Below are 20,242 nucleotides of genomic sequence, written 5' to 3'. Positions count from 1 at the left end.
GCAGTAAAATTATATAGGTACAAGAAAAAAAACGGTTTCTCCATTTAATATAACAAAATAATTTTCGTAAATAACCATTTAATTAAAAAAAAAACATATGGCACTTACAACAAAATTACATTTATAACATTTTACAATTATGTATAGCTTGGTAAATGGTTAATGTACCTATACTATACTGATGCAATGTATATCTTTAGGTAAGAAAGCCACAGACTTTTGAGTTCACATATCATACTAATATTATTGTTACGATACCAGCAACTATATCGTAAATGTTGGAAATAAAAACACGTCTCGAACGAGTTTCAGAAATATAAGCAATTCAATTGCTGCAATTGGCTGATTTCGCAATAAAAAAAAAACGCAGTATTTTCATTTGTTTCGACTGTCCGAGCATCCGTGACATTTTCTCGAGCTCCAAAATTTTAGGATACAACTTTGATTGGCAGTAACCATATTCATCCAATAATCAGAAAAAATATTGAATATTTTCCTCACAAAAAAAATTAAGAATAAAATAAATAAGCTTTTAAGTCTAAGCCGTTGCCCCTGAAAATATCCCATTAGTCCCCAAAAAGTTTTTAGATGTGTGGGATCGAATCCCTCTCACTCACTTTGATGTTAAAAATGTAAGCCTCCTGAAATTTCCTGAAATTTTAATTGATTTCCACCTGTGATCATATTATATTAACCAAAAAAATAAAATGTAATGACTATTTACAGTACATTACTAACATGATAATTCAGGTTCTGATTTTAGCTTATGCACTAACAAATAATATTATAATATTCGCGAATTATTAAAAGTTATCCATAGGAACTTTCTATAAATGTCTCTTTTTCAAACTTATTAATAATTTAAATTTGAAAAAAAACAACTATCAAAAAAATAAAAACAAACACACAACTAATATACGATAGTCACAATTTTATATGTATTTTTTTAAATTTTTTTATTTAAATTAATATCGAAAGATTACTGGGCCTCACTGAGAAAAACTCGTGTGGAGGACCCGTATAGTACCTACACTACCAAGCCTGTATATAAACATACGAACCTTCATAATATTCGATGATAATTGATACACAATATGACAAACGTATGTACGTACATATCTTCATTAGGCTTAATTTAATAAACAATGTTATCGACTGTTACGCTTCCCTTTATAATACGACACACAATACTGCAACACTGGTAATGCAGGCTAAAATATCGGCTAAATACATCAATACTAGTTTAAAAAATGTTTGGAAGAATAAAGACATTAACAATTTTTCGTGAATGAAAATGGACCCATCCCTATAACATTATTATACCGTACTAAACTATATTATGGTTAAGTAAATTGTAAATACTTCATGACTGTATATTAGGTATAATAATAAAATATAACAGAAAAAAATTAGAACGATAATATCTGATAACCAGGGCCTGATTAACCAATAGGCTAAATAGGCTACAGCCTAGGGCGCCAAATCGGTTAACGTTAAATTTGGGGTGCCACAAAATAATTTTGAGGTAAAAATCAACGCTAGCCTACAGGTGACCAACTCCTTAATCAGGCCCTGCTGATGCCACCTAGTTTCTACAATGCAATATTAAAAACACATTATTTTTGCTACATTTTTGTACTTAAAATGTGCAAAAACTCATTAAATAGTATAAGATAGTAAAATATCTTATTATGATTTTATTATTAATTATATAGGTATGTGTTGAATATTATACATTATTTTAATAAAAATGTATCTCATGTATTAGTTTTAACTTTAATGTTGTATTCAAAATTGACACGAATATTATACGAATTACACATTTTCTAACCACTAAATAGTTGTTGGACCCTGCCAACGGTACTGTCCTGTGATTATTTTCAAAATACCTACGAGAACCACACAATACATTTTATTTATAAATTAAATTAATAACGAATTATTTGACTAATAGGTATTATGGTTGCATGAGATATTACTTTTAACCTAACCTATCTTTCATATAATATGTGCATTGGTCCGATTAAGTTCAAGTCGATATTTATTAGGTACTTGAATCAATTTAATTACAAAAATAAAAAAATGCTTAAAAATTATTACTTTTATAAATATTGCAATAATATACAATGATTGCACTTTCTCCAGTATCACCTACATGAATAAATTAATAAGAATTGTCAATTTTCGTTGTCTTACGCAGGAAATTTGCCTGGTCGTGTTCTTCGGCGTCGAGTATATGATACGATTATGGTCAGCCGGTTGCAGATCCAAATACATGGGAACTTTCGGCAGGTTCCGTTTCGTCCGGAAACCCATATGCATCATCGGTAAGTGAATATTTTATAATACCTATGTTTAATTCGTAAATATATATGATAATCAGATTAATATTTGTCATGTAACACTCAAAATAACTTTTCAAACATTATATTATGACAATATTATTTTTTAACAATTCAAACGAAATTGGATAGGTATATAATACCCTATAATATTAATATTAAGGTATAATATAGAAGTATTATTTTAATTTAAAATAAACTATTTTCGTAAATTATTTATTCAAGCACAATTCAAACTATGTGTACATAACTCTGAATTATGCGTTCGCATAATTTTACACAGCGGAACAGATATTATTGTATCATCAGGAATTTGTTAAATGAATATCGCCACTAATGTATATAACCACAAGCAAATACATTCCAATTACCCTTATAGATATTATTACGATTCCAAAAACATAATACACATAAAATACTATCAATATGATAAAAATAAAATGTATATTCATTTAAGCGTTAGATGCAGGTACTATAGCTCCACTGTACACTATCCAATAACAGCTCCTGTTTTGTTTAAGTTTGTTACAATCCACTTAATCAAATACCACCCTATTTGATTTTATAAAACCTAAGGATTTGCGTTCATGATAAAGCATTTCATATGTAATTCATCATTTATACTTACACTTATATAGAAAATATATTTTTTGATTTTATTCTGTAATAATTTGAATTATTTTAAACTCAAAGTATTGTAATATAATTATTATGTATAATCCATTACCAATCTTTAATCTTGCTAATTAATGATTCCCGAATATTTAAATTTATCTAATTAAATTAGTACAACATTTCATTTATAGAATCCTATAAAACTTACTTTTGTAAAGTCGCAAATCTGTTATACAATTAAAATAACTTTTTGATAAAACTAATTTAATATATCAACCGTTTTTTAAATTTTTTTTTTTTGTTCCTTATAAAATTTATTTTTATTTTTTCCGATATTTGCAAAAATGTAAGGTTTTAATAAAATATGTAATGAGAAATTTATCAAACCAAATCTAAAAAGTGAAAAAGTCGATGATGTTGTTTAATAAGTGGTATTGCAACAGATAATACGAATCTATTTCCAAAATTAACTGACAAAAATGGCACATTTTAAGCCAAAAACAAAAATTGTTTATGTTACATTAATTTATGTGGTTAAGTCATTCATGTTAATAATTAAAAATTATTTACCACGCACAGTTTTGGACGATGCGTATAACTCGTCCGTTAATCTTGGCCAATAATTAAAGATAGTCATTGATCTTAAATCTTGATTTTTGCCACCGGCTATTAGTACAAAATTTGTTACCGAAATATATTTAAAAATCAGTGTAGCCACTCGTAACAATCTGATGTTAAAACTAACCAATTTTTAGTTATTTTACGTTTAATTTTAATTTGTCATGATAAACATTTTTTTAGTTGAATACAAAATGTTTAAATCGTATTATTTTATATTAGCATTTAACATTGTGTTGGTATTTAATTACAAATTACATTTCTACGTTTTTTCAAAATAATATATTTTTCGGACTCCTATAATTTTGTGGAATCGTAACTGTCGCCGATGGCCAAAATAAATTAGACGAGATACACGGCACACACGCACTCAAGGATATTGCCTGTATCGAACTTCTTAAAAACTATCGGCATCCAATGTTTTCCAATATTGTTTTCTTGAAACGATTCTACAAAATTGCTTATGATATGTCCCTCAACAACTGTTACTATTGCACACCTTTAATAAATACAATTATCATAATATATATATATATTTGATTATAAAATAACTAAAACAATAAATAATAATAAATTTAATTCCCCCATGTATAAGCTATGACCTTAAATAATATCAGTTTTATAAAATCAATTGTTACCAAATGATTTTAAATTATTTAGTTGAATAATTAGTATTTTTTTGTTGGCAATTGGGCACTATGGCCATTGGCATATAAAAGGGGTTTTACGGTTGGTTGAGAAACACGTATATATGGAGCAAGGATTTATCCATGAGCTAGCTAGTGACGCCGAACGATGCTTGACCGCACCATACATTGGTGATAGTGGCCAACCATGGCGCCACAACAGACCATTGATATTACGAGTATAATGACCATAAATTTAAAGAAAACATAATATTTTGTTCGATATAATTATATTCACAATAATTCATAAGACTATTAAAATATTTTCGAGTACGTATAAATTCAATGAACTTAACATTATATTATAGACATCTAGTTATTTCCCAATAGGTACCAGTGGTTCTCAACCCGTGGTACCACTATAGTGCTACTAGGAAAAAAAGATCACAGCGGTATAAGACAATTTATCTTAATATAAAAAAAAGGAATGGATCATTATTTAAATTAAACATTATTTAATTTATTTTTTATTAATAATAATATGAAAAATAATCAAAACCTACAGTACCTTCCCCTACAGTTCCACAGGCTAATGACCTCAGTTGTCGAAGACCCTAAACAAAAAAAAAAAAAAAGAAAAATAATCTTACATATTTAGTTTTCTTTTTTCGTATTAAATACTTATATTGTCATGTCATACCTACTTTTGTGGTTCCCTGCAAATAAAAACTCATACGTGTAAAATAAAAAAAATGGTTGTTTGGTCAAGTGATACATGAAAATGTTCAAACTGTTTAGGTGGTACGGTGGATAAAAAAAAAAAGATTGATAACCGCTGCTTTATATACCTAATAAAATACCATCATAATCAGGGGCGGATTTAACAATTTTCCGCCCCCATGCCAAATTAAATTTGCCACCCCTATCCAAAAAAAAACTTTTAAACTACTTTTTTAATAAGTTATCCTCATATTAATTTATTTTTTCAATACCTAATACCAATACAATTAATTTTCATTAAATAAACTAAAAAAAATTCTGATTCTAATATAACATCTTTTGTTTATTTTTTCAAAGTAACAATACATAATTTAATAAATATAATAAAAAAATTAATTATTTTAATTAATTAAATACATTTTATTTAATTTTAATATTACATAGGTTTTCTTCTTGATTTAATGCTTGAGAATTCATCAATAATGTCTTCATACTCTAATGATGACGTTAAATCACTTTCTATAGTTAATATGGCCAAGGAATTTAATCTTTCTTGTAACATAGTTGATCGTAAATAATTTTTCATTCTTTTTAGCACCGAAAACGAACGTTCGGCAGTACAATTAGTAGCTGGGGTTGAGATAAATATTCGAAGGGCAATTTCAATATTTGGATATAGATCCTTCATACTACGTTCATAAATTACAAGCAATAGTAACAATGGTGTGATTTTTTTTTCATTGAAACTTGTAATTTGATGCGAACGAAAATGTAGTAGTTCATTAATAAATTCATTTTTTTCCAAGTCCGATTTGTAAATGCAACATAACTCATTTGCTTTAACCATTATTTCAGGGTTTTCCAATTCATGAAGTTTAGTAAAGAAATAAAACGGTTTACAGAATGTTTCATATGCTTTTCGTCTATTACTTAATTCAGTAGCTAATCTATCAAGTATAACATAGAATGTATTAATTCTAAAATTATCTTTCGCTGATATTTCTACTTGTCCATCTCGAGTTTCGTCATGGCGAATTGTTTTTTTCCTTTTTATAGATTTTTCAGATTGATATATTTTGTTTTTTACTTTGCTTAGTGCTTTTTCTTCATATTCATCAAATGCCTCTCGCTGTGAATTCACTAAATGAATCAATGAATCATATAATTCGAGCACTGTACACACATCGATATTAACACTCTGTAATTTTTTACTTACAGCATTTAACCTATTAAGTAAAAAACCCCACAAGACTGCCATGAATGCCATTTCCAGTTTCTCAAGTTGTATTCTAAGTCCACGAGCTTCACATATTGTTTCTGATTTTTCAGTTTTATCCAATTCGATTGTACTAAGAACTTGTATTATTTCATCCCAAGATTCATTCAAGCTGACACAAGCATCGTTTCTTGAAGACCAGCGCGTAACTGAAAGAGTTTTGACTGTTTTAGCATTTGATTTTAAATGAGACGTTAAAATTGACCATCTATGAGTTGACGCCGAAAAAAAATTATAAATATGTTGTAATAAACAAAAAAACTTGACAGATTGACTTGAAGCTTCGGCAGAGTGTGTTCCCACTAAATTTAAAGAGTGCGCAGCACACGGGATGTAAAAAGCTAACGGATTAAGCTCTCTTATTCTAGCCTGTAAACCTTTGTATGACCCTGACATGTTATTTATTATGATTCATAATAAACATAAAACCATTATGCCCACCTAAATCTCCACAAGGATTCATAATATGATATTATGTTTGGTCACACAATGTCTAAGTATAACGAATGCATAGCATCAATAGCCAATGGGTATTAAAAATTTAAAATACGATTGGTTTATAACGTTCATAATTTAATGTATACCTATGTGTTACCGGTACAGAACCAAATCGATTCAGTTCATGGATTGTAATTAAATATTCGGACAACGCACATGTTCATGTAGTAAAAATATTTCATTATCGTCCATTATTGTATATATCGAACATACATTCATTTAAATGTTATCAACGCTGACAGACAATTCGTATGTGACTGTGACTGCAGCGATCTGAACCTTTATAATGACATTATTATGTAATCATATCAAAATTTCAAATACGGAACAATTTGAAAATCATAAAAATAAAATAATGCATTGACCACTTGTGATTGAGTTTCGCAGGAGTTTAACCTAAAATAATATCTATGAGGTGCGTGTGGTGTTGATTATTTAACAAATAGTTATGATACAAGTACAGAATTCTGCATTCTGTGCACCGTATTCCATATTTCGCTGAATCCTGCAGCTATAATATAGTAATAATATGCATTTTTACGGCAAAAAAACGACAAACATGATTTTCAGTCCCATATAAATTTATACATAATAACATCATAATATAAGTATATCATCATATAGTTAGATGTACAAACGTAAATAATTATATTATATAAGTAAGTTTGTCGTTTACAATTTGTACCTATTACAGGCTACAGTTATATGAAGTTAAAAATGTTATCAATTTATTAAATCTTTATAAGTGTTTAGAAAATAAACACACCGTACTTAATGATCAAAATTAAAATGAAATCTCTGCTGGCCGCGTTTGATTTTTATCCGAATACATACTATTAATATATTATACTTCGAGTATTGTCAATTAGGTATTAACAAATTGTGTTTATTCCACAGATCTAATCGTTGTCGTGGCGTCGATCGTGGTCTTATCGATCGGTTCCAACGGACAGGTGTTTGCCACATCAGCAATAAGAGGCATTAGGTTTCTACAAATATTGAGAATGCTTCATGTGGACCGTCAGGGCGGTACATGGCGGCTTCTCGGCTCAGTTGTATTTATTCATAGACAAGTGAGTTTCAGCGACATTTGAATACAATAACGTTAGAAAAATGATCGAAAGTCAACATACCACTACTAAATAATATTATTAATTATTATTATTGTTGTTTTTATGTTATTTCCGGAAAAGTCAAAGCAGACTAAAGAAACAATAAAACTAAATAATATTAATAATATTAAGAAAAATCAAATAATAATATATTCGTAGAATCCGTGAAGAATTTTTAGGCAGATTGAGATAGCGGTATTCTATTGAAAATTATAACGTTATAGCTAGGAACTGAAAGTTTTTAATTAAAAAACTTTAATTAAAGGTAAACAAAAGCGAAATGTTTTCTGATGTGAGCCACGCGAGCTGCATTATGTGAATCGGTTGCGGTCGTTCATGTATAGGTTATATTTTAACGCATATTGTCATATGTATAATATACAGGGATAAGAGGGAAACAGTGAGAAAAATTGACAACTTTATAATATTATATCATAATATAGAATATATACGGACGATAGTACGGGATTCAGTGAGTCTATTGTCGACTGTTGTTGTTGTTCTTCCTTCTTCCTCTTATCGCCGATATGAAGGAAGATAATAAATTATTGTGTATTATTATTATATAATACGTGTAAACGTGTTATAGATGTGGCACATGGAAATAAACTATCTAGAAACATAAATTTTCGGTTTGTCTCAATTAAACTATGTTTTGTTTGAGTTGTTTGACTTTCGATCGCCACCGTCACAGAGTTTCCACTTTCCACCATTGACTTTCAAAACGTTTGATAGTTGTGAAGTTATACAAAATAAAACACTAATGCGATCGCTATTTAATAACGGTTTTTTTCTTATTATTATTATTCTAGGAGCTCATCACTACGTTGTACATAGGATTTTTAGGTTTAATATTTAGCAGCTACTTTGTTTACCTCGCTGAAAAAGATGCGGTCAGTAAGGATGGGAAATCAAGAAACGATTTTTCCAGCTATGCGGACGCGCTCTGGTGGGGTGTGGTAAGTTAATTTTTACACATTTTTTGTGGTAATTGGTACATTTTTAGAATTTTTATTTTTTTGTGGTATATAATAAAAATAATATCTAAGTAATAATCTCTACTTTAGTAGTATTTGGCATGTATAATAATTTTAAAAGTATATATTTAATTATATATACCAAGTTTAAATATTTAAAAAAGTTTTCAACACTGTTTGTTTCTGAATACATTTTGCAAGTTTCGATAGATTTTTGTCCAGTCCATATGTATTTATTTTTAACAAGTGAGTTTATCGTAGACATTATTTAAGTTTTATAAGACTTCTCATAGTAGTTTAATTATATTATTTGAAAATGTACAGAGTTATAAAATAGATTGATCTATTATTCGTATTTTGAAACTACGAATAACATTTTAATCAGTTTCTGACTGTTCAATGCCTTAAAATTAAATAATTTAATCCAATCATTGTTTCAAATAAAATTTAAAAATATTGATTATAGTAGCTTAACTTGTTGATTTTAATATTGCTCTAAGACATTAGACATTATCATACCCATAATTAACTAAACAAACAAATCATATGTCTTAATGTTGTTTATCATACATAATATTAATATATTGTATAGGTAATAAATAATTATTAAAATAAATTATATCATTTTTAAGATGTACCTAGTAATTAAGTAAATTTTCGAAATGGTCTTTAACTACATTAATTACAAATAATTAATGATACTTTAAAAGTAAAATATATAAACTTTTTATTTGTTTCTATCATTTCTAGATCACTGTTACGACGATAGGTTACGGTGACGCAGTGCCTCAGACGTGGATCGGCAAGATCGTCGCCTCATGTTTCAGCGTATTCGCGATTTCATTCTTCGCTTTACCAGCTGTAAGAATATGATATGGATTATTACCCATTAGTATTTAGTTTTAATATATAATATTATTTATGTGTATGGGTGTGTGCATGTGCTCACTTAAAAAAATAAATCTCTGAATAATATATTGAATGAATTACACGCCTGTAATTATAAGTCATCAAAATGTATTACATGAATATATGATATTTTATGTATAATGTATATGTTTTATATTAGAATAAATAAGAAATAACTATCCATAACATTTGTCTGGGTTGGCGTATATGCACATTATAGTTTTATCCTCGTCAGTGCAAGCAATATAATCATTTATAAATAGCCTTTAGTAAAATGTCTAAGATTAAATACTAATTAAATTAATGGCGTTTGACAAAACGTATAGTTAATGGAGGAAATATTATTAAAACTACTTAGCTTATGTGTATATAAGTATTTTGCTCAGTCGAAATGACCGTACCACAAAACTAATGGAATTTGCTTAATTAAAATATTATGATGCAAATAAAAGAAAAACTAACTGCATTTTCCATCTCAGCTGCTTTATATCACAAAAATTGTAAAATGTTATTTTTTTGTGTGAACTTTAAGCATTTTTACAAGGAGCGTATTTAATGAAATTAAATTGCTTAACATTTTATATTATTTACGGCACGCGCATAATGTCAATTACACTATTAATAATATTGATTAAATTTACAGTAGGTATACCTTATATATATATATATATGATAGCTCCTATCTATATATTATACATTCAGCCATAATCTACCTACTAGTTGTATGCCTGTGTAACATATAAAACATTTTAACATCTATATTTTCAGATTACCTCACCGTGTGGTAAAATAAAACATTTCGTTTTTCTAAAATAACGAGCTTCAATTAAAAATAAACAAGATTACACGTTCCATTGATTATTGATTGTATTTATTTAAAATGTATATTTAATTATGCGATAATGATAAATTGTTTGGTTTAGAGCCCATCATTAATAAAGTAATCGTTGACCTTATAAACTGTAGGCGTGTGTAAATTTAGGAGTAATATACAGTTAGTTCCTGATCTGGAATTATATGTATGACTGAATTACGCTCGATAATATATGCATAGTTAAGTCCAACTTTTAGCAATTGATATCATGATATTTCGGAATACTGTGTTATGGCTGTCTTAAGTCTATTGAATGGGATGTCAAATTCTGATTTAATACTTATTTCTTACTTATATTAGATTATTTTTTGCATTAAGTGTAAATTTGTTTACATAGGGCTCTGATTTAGTACTTGCATGCATATAATGTTATTATACGTTAATATATATTATTTTAAAATCGTTATTGTTATTTTACAGATTATAAAAATCGTACCGATAGAATTTTTGTAGGTGCAAAAGTGGGAAGTTTCATTTAGGTGAATTGAAAAAATAAGTTATGCTTATGACATTAGGGTAAATTTTTGGGGGATAAAATGTTTTTATTTGAACCAATAACTTATTAAGCTTGTGTAAACAAGACGTATGTGTAGAAAAATATGTATAAATTAATTTTTTAACATAGCGTTTGGTGAAACTCTGAAATTTTACTTTTCAATTTTATAGATACTTAAGACTCTCTATAATGATTGTTTACATATTTAAAATTACTTAGTTGAATGCTTTTGAAATGTAAAGCACTTCTTTTTTTCGATGTAATTTAATATAATAATAGATAATTTTTTTTTAAAGATTTTAATATTATAAGTCAATAGTTACCTTCTTAATGAAAAATTTGTGTTCTCCAGTTATTTTAATTATAATAATATATTTGAAAAATTGTAAAAAAAAAGGTTAAACATAAAAGACACAATGGATGAAATTTAAACAATCGACTATAAAATATATTTAATAATTTAGATCACAGTTGATGAATATATCATGCGTCAAATTATTATATTCTATAAAAGAGGTGGTGTACAATAGCACAATATATATAATATATAATATTATGTATTATAATTTAAGTAGCTCTATATAGTATTGTACTTGGCCACACACCGTATGACTTTTGAAGGCAAAGTAATGAAAACCACATTTCAACTATAAACACTTGTCATGTAACAGGCATAGTGCATCATGCATGCGTCAGTAGTTTAATCTAAAGCTCGACCTGTGGAGGGTTTCAATTTTGTATCCAACTTTTTGATACAGGAGCTTTCTCCCCCCCCCCCCAAAAAAAAAAAACACGCTGCTATCACAAATTCATCGGGTACCTACCCATCATATATACATAATGTATTCTTGTGATTTATGGATTGACTAAAATTTATAAAATCTAAGTGAGTCTTGCGCGAGTAGGTTTCTGGTATAATATAAGAAAAATAATAAGTTATAATATTTTTTTACTTCATGTGATGATTGATACATACTTTCGTTATAATAAACCGGGTGTTATTATATCGCGATTTCTAATCAATTAATCATTTCATAATAATAATATAGTTAAAATAAATAGGTATATGTACCTATACATTATATCGTATTACGCCATGTGTACCACGATAAGAACGATTTAAATCCATTGTACATGGTATTATAGATAAAACATTTTATGGATTTCTGCATATTATGCACAATATATATACACCTATAATACTCGAACATATATCTATGTAACAGTTAACCCTCGCCCCCGGACTGCATAAATATTCTGCAGGAAATTAACCTAGCTCACGTCGTGACGATATTATATTATTTAAAATAACATCCCTCATCCATCGGTTTCTACACTGTATAACATATTATGTAATATATATGTATATAATTTATAGTTTATTATATTTGTGAGATTCCACTGCGATCGGTGGGTCAAATTTTTAAGCGTCTCCCTACCGAAATTAATATGTTAAATTAAAGCAGGTTATCTCAAATTACTCAGTAATTCCACCCCATGGTGCAAATTATTATTTCAAGAGGTCAACAATTGTTTGATAGACTAAAGCGTTATCGTTTAGGTAAGTTTCTATTGTTGCACTGCTAGTCAGATTCGTAACTGTTTAGCGAAATAATGATTTTTTTTTTTCGAATAACCGTCGTATAGTTACCGTGAGACACATTATTATATCGAACAAACTAGAGAGTCATTTAACTCAATGCCGTTTTTTTATTTTTTTAGATAGTATATCTATAAAACATTAAGACATTAAGAAGTGACTAGAATTCTTAAGTTCGAAATATATGTATAATATTATTCTACATGTTAACTGACTTATACGATATTATAGTCATAACAATATTATATACTTACTATATAAAAGTTACAAGAAAATCCATTTATACATTTTCTTTAACTTTTTATTTTGTTTTAATATTTAATGCTTATAAAATATAACTTTTATCTATGATCATAATCATATATTATCAACAATATGTATAGATAATAGATGACAAAAATTATTAACAAACAGAAAAAATAAATATTATTGAAAATATATAGAATGTATAGGAGAATGAGAGTGTGTCATAACTTATAGGATAAACACAGCAAAGAGAGGAATCTATTATGAACCCGATTTAGGTATGTGCCAAATATCAATAACTATAGAAAGGAAAATCACTATCATAATTTAATACAGAACTAACCAACACGTATACAAATAAATGAGACAATTTATCACATACAATTTTCCAGGATCACACCGAACAATACCAAGGGCCCAAACCAATTAATGTAAAATCAAATTAATATGAAAATGGAAATCAATATAATAACTACAGTTTTTTTCTTATATTATATACACTATACACATGCCATACTTAGGTAAACATATTTTAATATTTTTCCCTTCGAAAAAAACCAAAATCAAGTTTTATATTTATAGCAAAAATTTACGACGTGAAATTACTTCAAAACATGCTCAATTAAATATAAAAATGAACGCTATTTTATAATACTTACCGAAGTTATATTAAGAAATAGCATTATTTTCCCATAACGCAAGCTTATAAACACGGATTATTGCTGATTATAAATAAAAATTAAAAATAACACCTAATCTTAGTATATTTAAAAATAAATTTAAAACTTTTAATACGTTAACTATGTATTCTATTATAAATCATAACTTAACCAGACATCGATTTCACGAAAGCGATAGAAATTGACTACATAGGTAATAAATATTTATTGCACATATTTTATATCAACCTATCTGAATATCATACAGGTTTTACTAAACATATTTTATACGACTTACAAAGCAATTTTTACTATTAAATACTTAAATAGAATCACATTTATTATTAGCCATATAATTCAGACAAAGCAGTGATTACTTAATAGTTAAATACTTATATATAAGACTGTAAAAGTACTATCTGAACTCATACACTTTGTTGCCCGTTAAAAATTACTACTTTACATAGTTCAAACTTTGTTCAATTCGTTGTCCGTTGAAAATGCTAAATCTATAAGATTTCCATATAATATTTATATGTATAATTATCTATTTAAAAAAAAAAACAGTGGAGTGAATGCTTTTTGTAGCATCGCATATCCGGTTCATTTTTGTATCTAAAAAGCGTAAAATCAAAAACCGGGCACTGATTTAAGTAGGCAATTCGTGTACAATATGCAAGAAGTATGTCGGGTAGACAATCCACCTGCAGTAAAATGCACTCACGAAGATGAGCTATGGAAACTGCATCTTATGTATTTAGGCAATATATGCCAACTACGCCCATTAAGAACAATAAGAACAAAGAGCAACTATGCAAAAATCTTACCTCATCAGTAATCACTGAGTTAATTACTCTTATTCGAATATATTCATGATCTTGTATATTGTCAAATAAAACGTGTAGCGTGGAATAAAATAAGCAATTTCCAAGCACATTTAGAGCATATTAGAAGAACCAAAAATTCCAAATTTCAAGTTCATACGTTTTGTTTTTTAGTGAAAAATTAAGCGAATGAGTTAAAACTTTGGAGTTTTATATAATTTCATTGACCGGATGGCACTACTGATATATTCCTACAGCTACAGCATATTATTTTCCCTTTTAGGGATTGAATTTTGAAAAATCCGTTCTTAGCGGACGTCTCTTATCTTTTTTATGGTTGAATCAAGAACAATGCCGGGAATGCTGGGCATTACTTTGACAATGACACTATCATTTAGGACATCTCCTATCTACCTATATACTATAGCACTATGTCTACTACCAAATCTCAGCTTCGTAGTTCAAGTAGTTTAAAAGATTGCGTGTTTAATCAAAAATACCACTATCTTATATATATATATATAACTATATAAGTATCGAGGTGTTGATTTTTTTATAAATTATCATCGTTTCCAATTTGGTGTTAGGATATTACATTTTTATTTTTTTTAAATGTTTAACATACAAAGTACTCTAAAATTTAAATCCGTGAAAACAAACTTACAATATTATTAATTAAATTACATAAAATTATTGAAGTAGAGTTGTTCAATTCAGTTACATTTTTTCTTATTTTGGTTTTACAATATTGTGTTTTATGTTTTTTTCAAAAAGCCACTTGCTTTGGAAATACAAAATGTTCAATACCCATATTATTTATTTCATTATCTGTCTATAACTTCAAAGAACATGCGAGCAATGACCGGATACCATCATATTCAAAAGCCATATTTTGTAATCAGAAACTTGAAAACCATTATTTATTTATTTTTAAAAATATATTTCAACTATTTATGACAGATGTGTATAATTATATATATTATATACATGCAATAGCAATAACATGGGTTATAAGTTGATACCCACTCTCTAAAAGCAAATGTTTGTTTTAGTAACTAAAAATATTGTATTATTTAATTTTACATATAAATGATATTCAATACTAGATATAATATTATAATGATTGATTAATTAATTAGTCAAGTTTTTTTTTTTAAATAATGATATTGGCTATTCGTATAGCATAATAGTAATAAGCAACATAATAAAAATAAATAATATAATATAGTAACAAAACAATAATAAGGAAATTATAAAAATAATAGTAAAATAGTAAAAATGTAAAATAAAATAAAATAAAAAGTAAAATACTAAAATAATCGTATATATTATAGAGCACCTATATGGATCATTAATTTAAAATTAGAATTATTCTCTATTAATTTAATATTTGAAGGGAGTTGGTCAAATTATCTCATATCTCTATTTGTATAATAATTCTTCATTAATGTTGAATTAGGTTTATTAATAAGCAAATCACCACTATCTTTACCTCTTTTATTATGGACACCATACGTTTTAAAGTCTGTTTTGTTATCGAACATTTTTACTATTGATGATTTGTGTATAATTTGTAAAAATTATTATTATTTAATTTTTAATTTTTCTAAATAGATCAGCAGTATTATAATTTTGATCAATAAAATCATTATTCATCATTATTCTAATGAGCGTTAAATGTGTTTTATTTAAAGGTTCTAACACATTTTGATATGCTGAACCCCATACTATTATACCATATAATAAAGCTGATTGAACCAAACCAAAATAAACTATTTATAGACATGGGATGGATGTCAAGGATATTTTGTAGCACTTGGAATATATGAAAACATTTTCGTAAACCCATTATTACAGTATCGATGTGAGTCTTCCATTTTATTAAAAATTACACTTAGATAATATCTTGATGATCTAACTCTTGCTATGAAGCTACAGTTTTTATTACGTATACCTGTTAATTTTTTTCCTTTACAATCATTACAATAAGATTTTATTAAGATTTGGCCCGGTGTGTTACTATTAGACAAGGCAAATGGAATCAAAGTACATTTATTTATTCAATGCTAAACTATTTTTACTGTACAAATTATTCACTATTGAAAGCCCAAAGTTAGTATTTTTTCCCAACTAAATTCCAATTATCGTCCTTGAAGAATAATAGGTACCTACTGTATCGTCAGAAAAAGCCAATATGTCACCATCTATATCTAAATTTAACAAATCATTTACGTAAATATAAAAAAGTTACGGATCGCTAATCGTACTGTTAATTTTAACAGATCGAGATCTGTTAGTAAGATATGATTTAAACCAGTACCAGAATGTGTACTATTATTGATTTTAATTAAGTTAGAAATAAATCGTAGTTTAAATTATTTTTTTATGTCCATATTTATAATTAAAATAGATATCTAATAAATAAAATCACTACATTGTGTTTTGTTTTCAATCATTTTTGATTTTTTTTATAGGAAGGGGTGTTGATTTTTGAATATTACCTACATCTTTTTTGTTATTCGATTTTACTTTCAAGATTTATTTAATATCTGTTATGTTCATTTAATATGACAGTGTATTTTACTGTAGATTTTTTTAAATGCATTGATAAAAAAATTGATTAACTTCAGCCTTAGTAATCACGCGTATATATCCATTTTTATATGTATTTAATATATTGCAATACTTGGTACAATCATACTAGGTACCTCTTTATTACATTTAATTTTTCTGAATATTACGTCAAAAATACATACACGGGACATGTTAAACATCGTTACTGCAGTTATATGCTAAACCGTCTTAAAATCATTAAATGCAAATTCTTTTTTTTTCATTTCTAATAAAATGTATTACTTTGTTCGAAATCATGTAAATTTTATGAGTCTTCAGTAGGGTAAAAAAATCTGTAAAAAACATTTTAAAATCAAAATTTGAATATTATTAAGAGATGGGCGTGAGTGTTTAGTGTGTAGTGTAATCTTTATACATATTATCACAATATTTATTATACCAAATTTTATACACATGTGCGTACATACATGTACCCATTATACTCTCATCATAACATAAAACCGTAATCTATACACATCGTTCGTTTTTAAAATTTCAAACGGCAATCATTTCTCGCAAATAAACATACTGATATACTACATTACCACATAACTAAAATATAAAATGTGTATATTGTTTTTATTGAAATATAACCATAAATAAAAATCACTAAAAAATGCCGTGTATTTTGCAATTTATTGCATTATATTATATATGTTGATAGAGTCTTTGAGTTTAAAAATTATAAACAATTATATGCCGAGAACGATGATAGGGTATATGCGGTTATTTAAATATTCACATTTTCTTACTTATTTTCACTATAAATATGATAACATTTAGTAGAACAACTGCTGCAGTTTACTTATTATGATAGATATTTTATTTATGATGATATATAATAATTTTCAAAAATACCGTGTACCTTAGGGACCACTACAGTACCTATTGATATTTAACATTTAATTTAATAACATTATAATACACTAATGGTATAGTAATACAAAAACATCATAAGCTTTGAACTCTTTTTCGTAGTAGTAATACAATAACAGAAAAATCAATAGGCAGTAAGTTATAATATTATTTGATTTATTTTCAACCAGTTTTTCTTTTGAATAGATTTAAAAATGATTAGGATTCATCTCGATTTTAGATCATTATTTCAATTATGTAGATTTCTGTTATTCTAATACCTAGTTAGTTATTACATACATCATATTGAGTATTTATCTATAATACATTATATATACCTACAATATAGTTTAATAATTCAATATACGAAATATAATTAAATGCTATCAAAACCATTTTTACATTTGTGATAGGTAAATCAATTTAGAATTATTTAAATAAAAGCAATATATTCTGCTATAAATTGTTTTAACGATGACGAATGTACATATAATTTCTAGGTCAAAATATATCCTTTGTAAAAATATAGGTATCTGGTGTAAATAAACTATACATACTTGATATAGTTAATGCATGATGAAAAAGGATAAGTATTTTTGGATGCAACTATAAACAATTTACATGTTAGTCTACTATATTAAATTACAATTCAAAGTAAAATATAATCGAAAGTATATGATTTGTGCATTTATGTGTTTAATTTTTTGTCTTGAAATGATAAGTAACAAAATATGTATCAATTGAAAATATAGTCAAACACAAATTTAAAAAAAGGTGGGCAAGTGGGAACCACTCGGTTAACAATATATATCAAATGGGCCACTATAATAGATGTATTACATTTTAATTCATTAATGTATAACCATTGCATACGAATAATGATTCTGAATGAAGACAGTCTGTCGGTCTACATTACTAAGTATATTTTATAATATTATTCTTATCAAAGTAATTTATTTTACTATTAGATATTAGTAAAAGGTTGAATTAATATTTTCCAAAGTATATCATATTTTTCAAAATTGTTTTATAAGCGTTGTATAATTATAGGGCATACTAGGTTCTGGATTCGCATTGAAAGTACAGCAAAAACAACGGCAGAAACATTTCAACCGACAAATACCTGCGGCTGCGATGTTGATACAATGCCTGTGGAGGTGCTATGCGGCGGATAAATGTTTCAACAGTCAAGCCACTTGGGACATTTACATCAAGGAACCGGGACACCCTAAAGATAACTCGTCATTGAGTAAAGTTAGTCACTTAGTTCCAAATACTTGTTGACTTGGTACAATAATATAAATAATATTATGTTATGTTGTGTTGCGTTTAGTCTTTAATCATGCAAGTAGCAAAGCGTGCCAGCGTCTTGAAGCGGAAGAGATCAAAAAGCAAAATGGACACACCCGGGGCGACGAATAATAATAGGGATTGCCCGCAAGCTCAAACTTTACCCCCACCACCCAGAAGAGACAGTGACGGCGAAGTCGTTTTCTACATAGAAGAACCTAAAGCGAGTAAGTATACATACACATATTATTATTATTATTATACCTACGCATTCACCGTGCCTGCCAAACCATTTGTACGGGTGAATTATTACCTTGTAGTGAATTGGGGTGATTTGAAATTGGAGCTAAAGCTCTCACGTGGGGGGGGGGAGTTATTAGGGGCAGTGTTCCCATTTAATTTTTTTCAGGATTAATTATCATAGCCATTACTCATTAAATAATATATAAAACCACAAAATAAATATTTTTAAATAAAAAATAAGAATGTTGCTTTTATCTATATATGTATGGCAGGGGTCACCAGTTGACAGCCCATGGACAAATTTTATCCGACCCGCAGACAAAAGAAAAAAAGGAAAAAACTTTAATATTATTTGTTTTGGTGTTGAAATGAATCATTGATTTTTACTAATATCTGCCATTTTAATGGCCCGTGAACAATTTCAAGATTCTCAATGTGGCCATTTAAAGATAATTGCAGGTGACCTCTGATATTTAGTAGTTGACCTAGTAATATAGTGCCGACATAAATTGCAAACAATATTTTCAAGTTTTATTTTTATGTAATAAATGAAATCAATTATTTCCAATGGCTTGTTAGTTATTTACATATATTTATTTTATAGAAACTAGAAATATTAAATTTTATCAATAATTGAAAATTATCAAATCAATGGTAACTGTTGCAACTGTAACAATGGTTATCTGTTAAAAAAATGCAATTGTTAATTTAAATTTAGTGATTACTTACATATCTTTCAATTAAAATTACATTTAAACTAACTATCTACATATTATCATTTATGTATAATTTGTTCATTCCCTATATACAAGGTGATTTTTTAAGCATGCTCGCCCCATTTTTATGCTT

General features: G+C 27.4%; 1 protein-coding gene across 2 annotated transcripts in view; it reads left to right on the top strand.

The window, feature by feature from the left end:
- The window catches only part of KCNQ (KCNQ potassium channel), a 280,998-nt gene that overhangs the window by 254,170 nt on the left and 6,586 nt on the right, over window positions 1–20,242 (top strand). For both annotated transcript variants that reach the window (XM_089219918.1, XM_089219917.1), the window contains 6 exons: window positions 2,201–2,327; window positions 7,593–7,768; window positions 8,620–8,766; window positions 9,535–9,645; window positions 18,911–19,114; window positions 19,194–19,377. In XM_089219918.1, the coding sequence (XP_089076044.1) occupies window positions 2,201–2,327; window positions 7,593–7,768; window positions 8,620–8,766; window positions 9,535–9,645; window positions 18,911–19,114; window positions 19,194–19,377 (949 nt within the window). The remainder of the gene's footprint in view (window positions 1–2,200; window positions 2,328–7,592; window positions 7,769–8,619; window positions 8,767–9,534; window positions 9,646–18,910; window positions 19,115–19,193; window positions 19,378–20,242) is intronic.

This window comes from Diuraphis noxia, unplaced genomic scaffold (assembly GCF_037042655.1).
Source record: "Diuraphis noxia isolate RWA-SAM2 unplaced genomic scaffold, SU_Dnox_SAM2 contig0002, whole genome shotgun sequence".
Lineage (NCBI taxonomy): Eukaryota > Metazoa > Arthropoda > Insecta > Hemiptera > Aphididae > Diuraphis > Diuraphis noxia.
The sequence above is the reverse complement of the archived record's forward strand: the minus strand, read 5'-3'. Positions and strand labels throughout refer to the sequence as shown.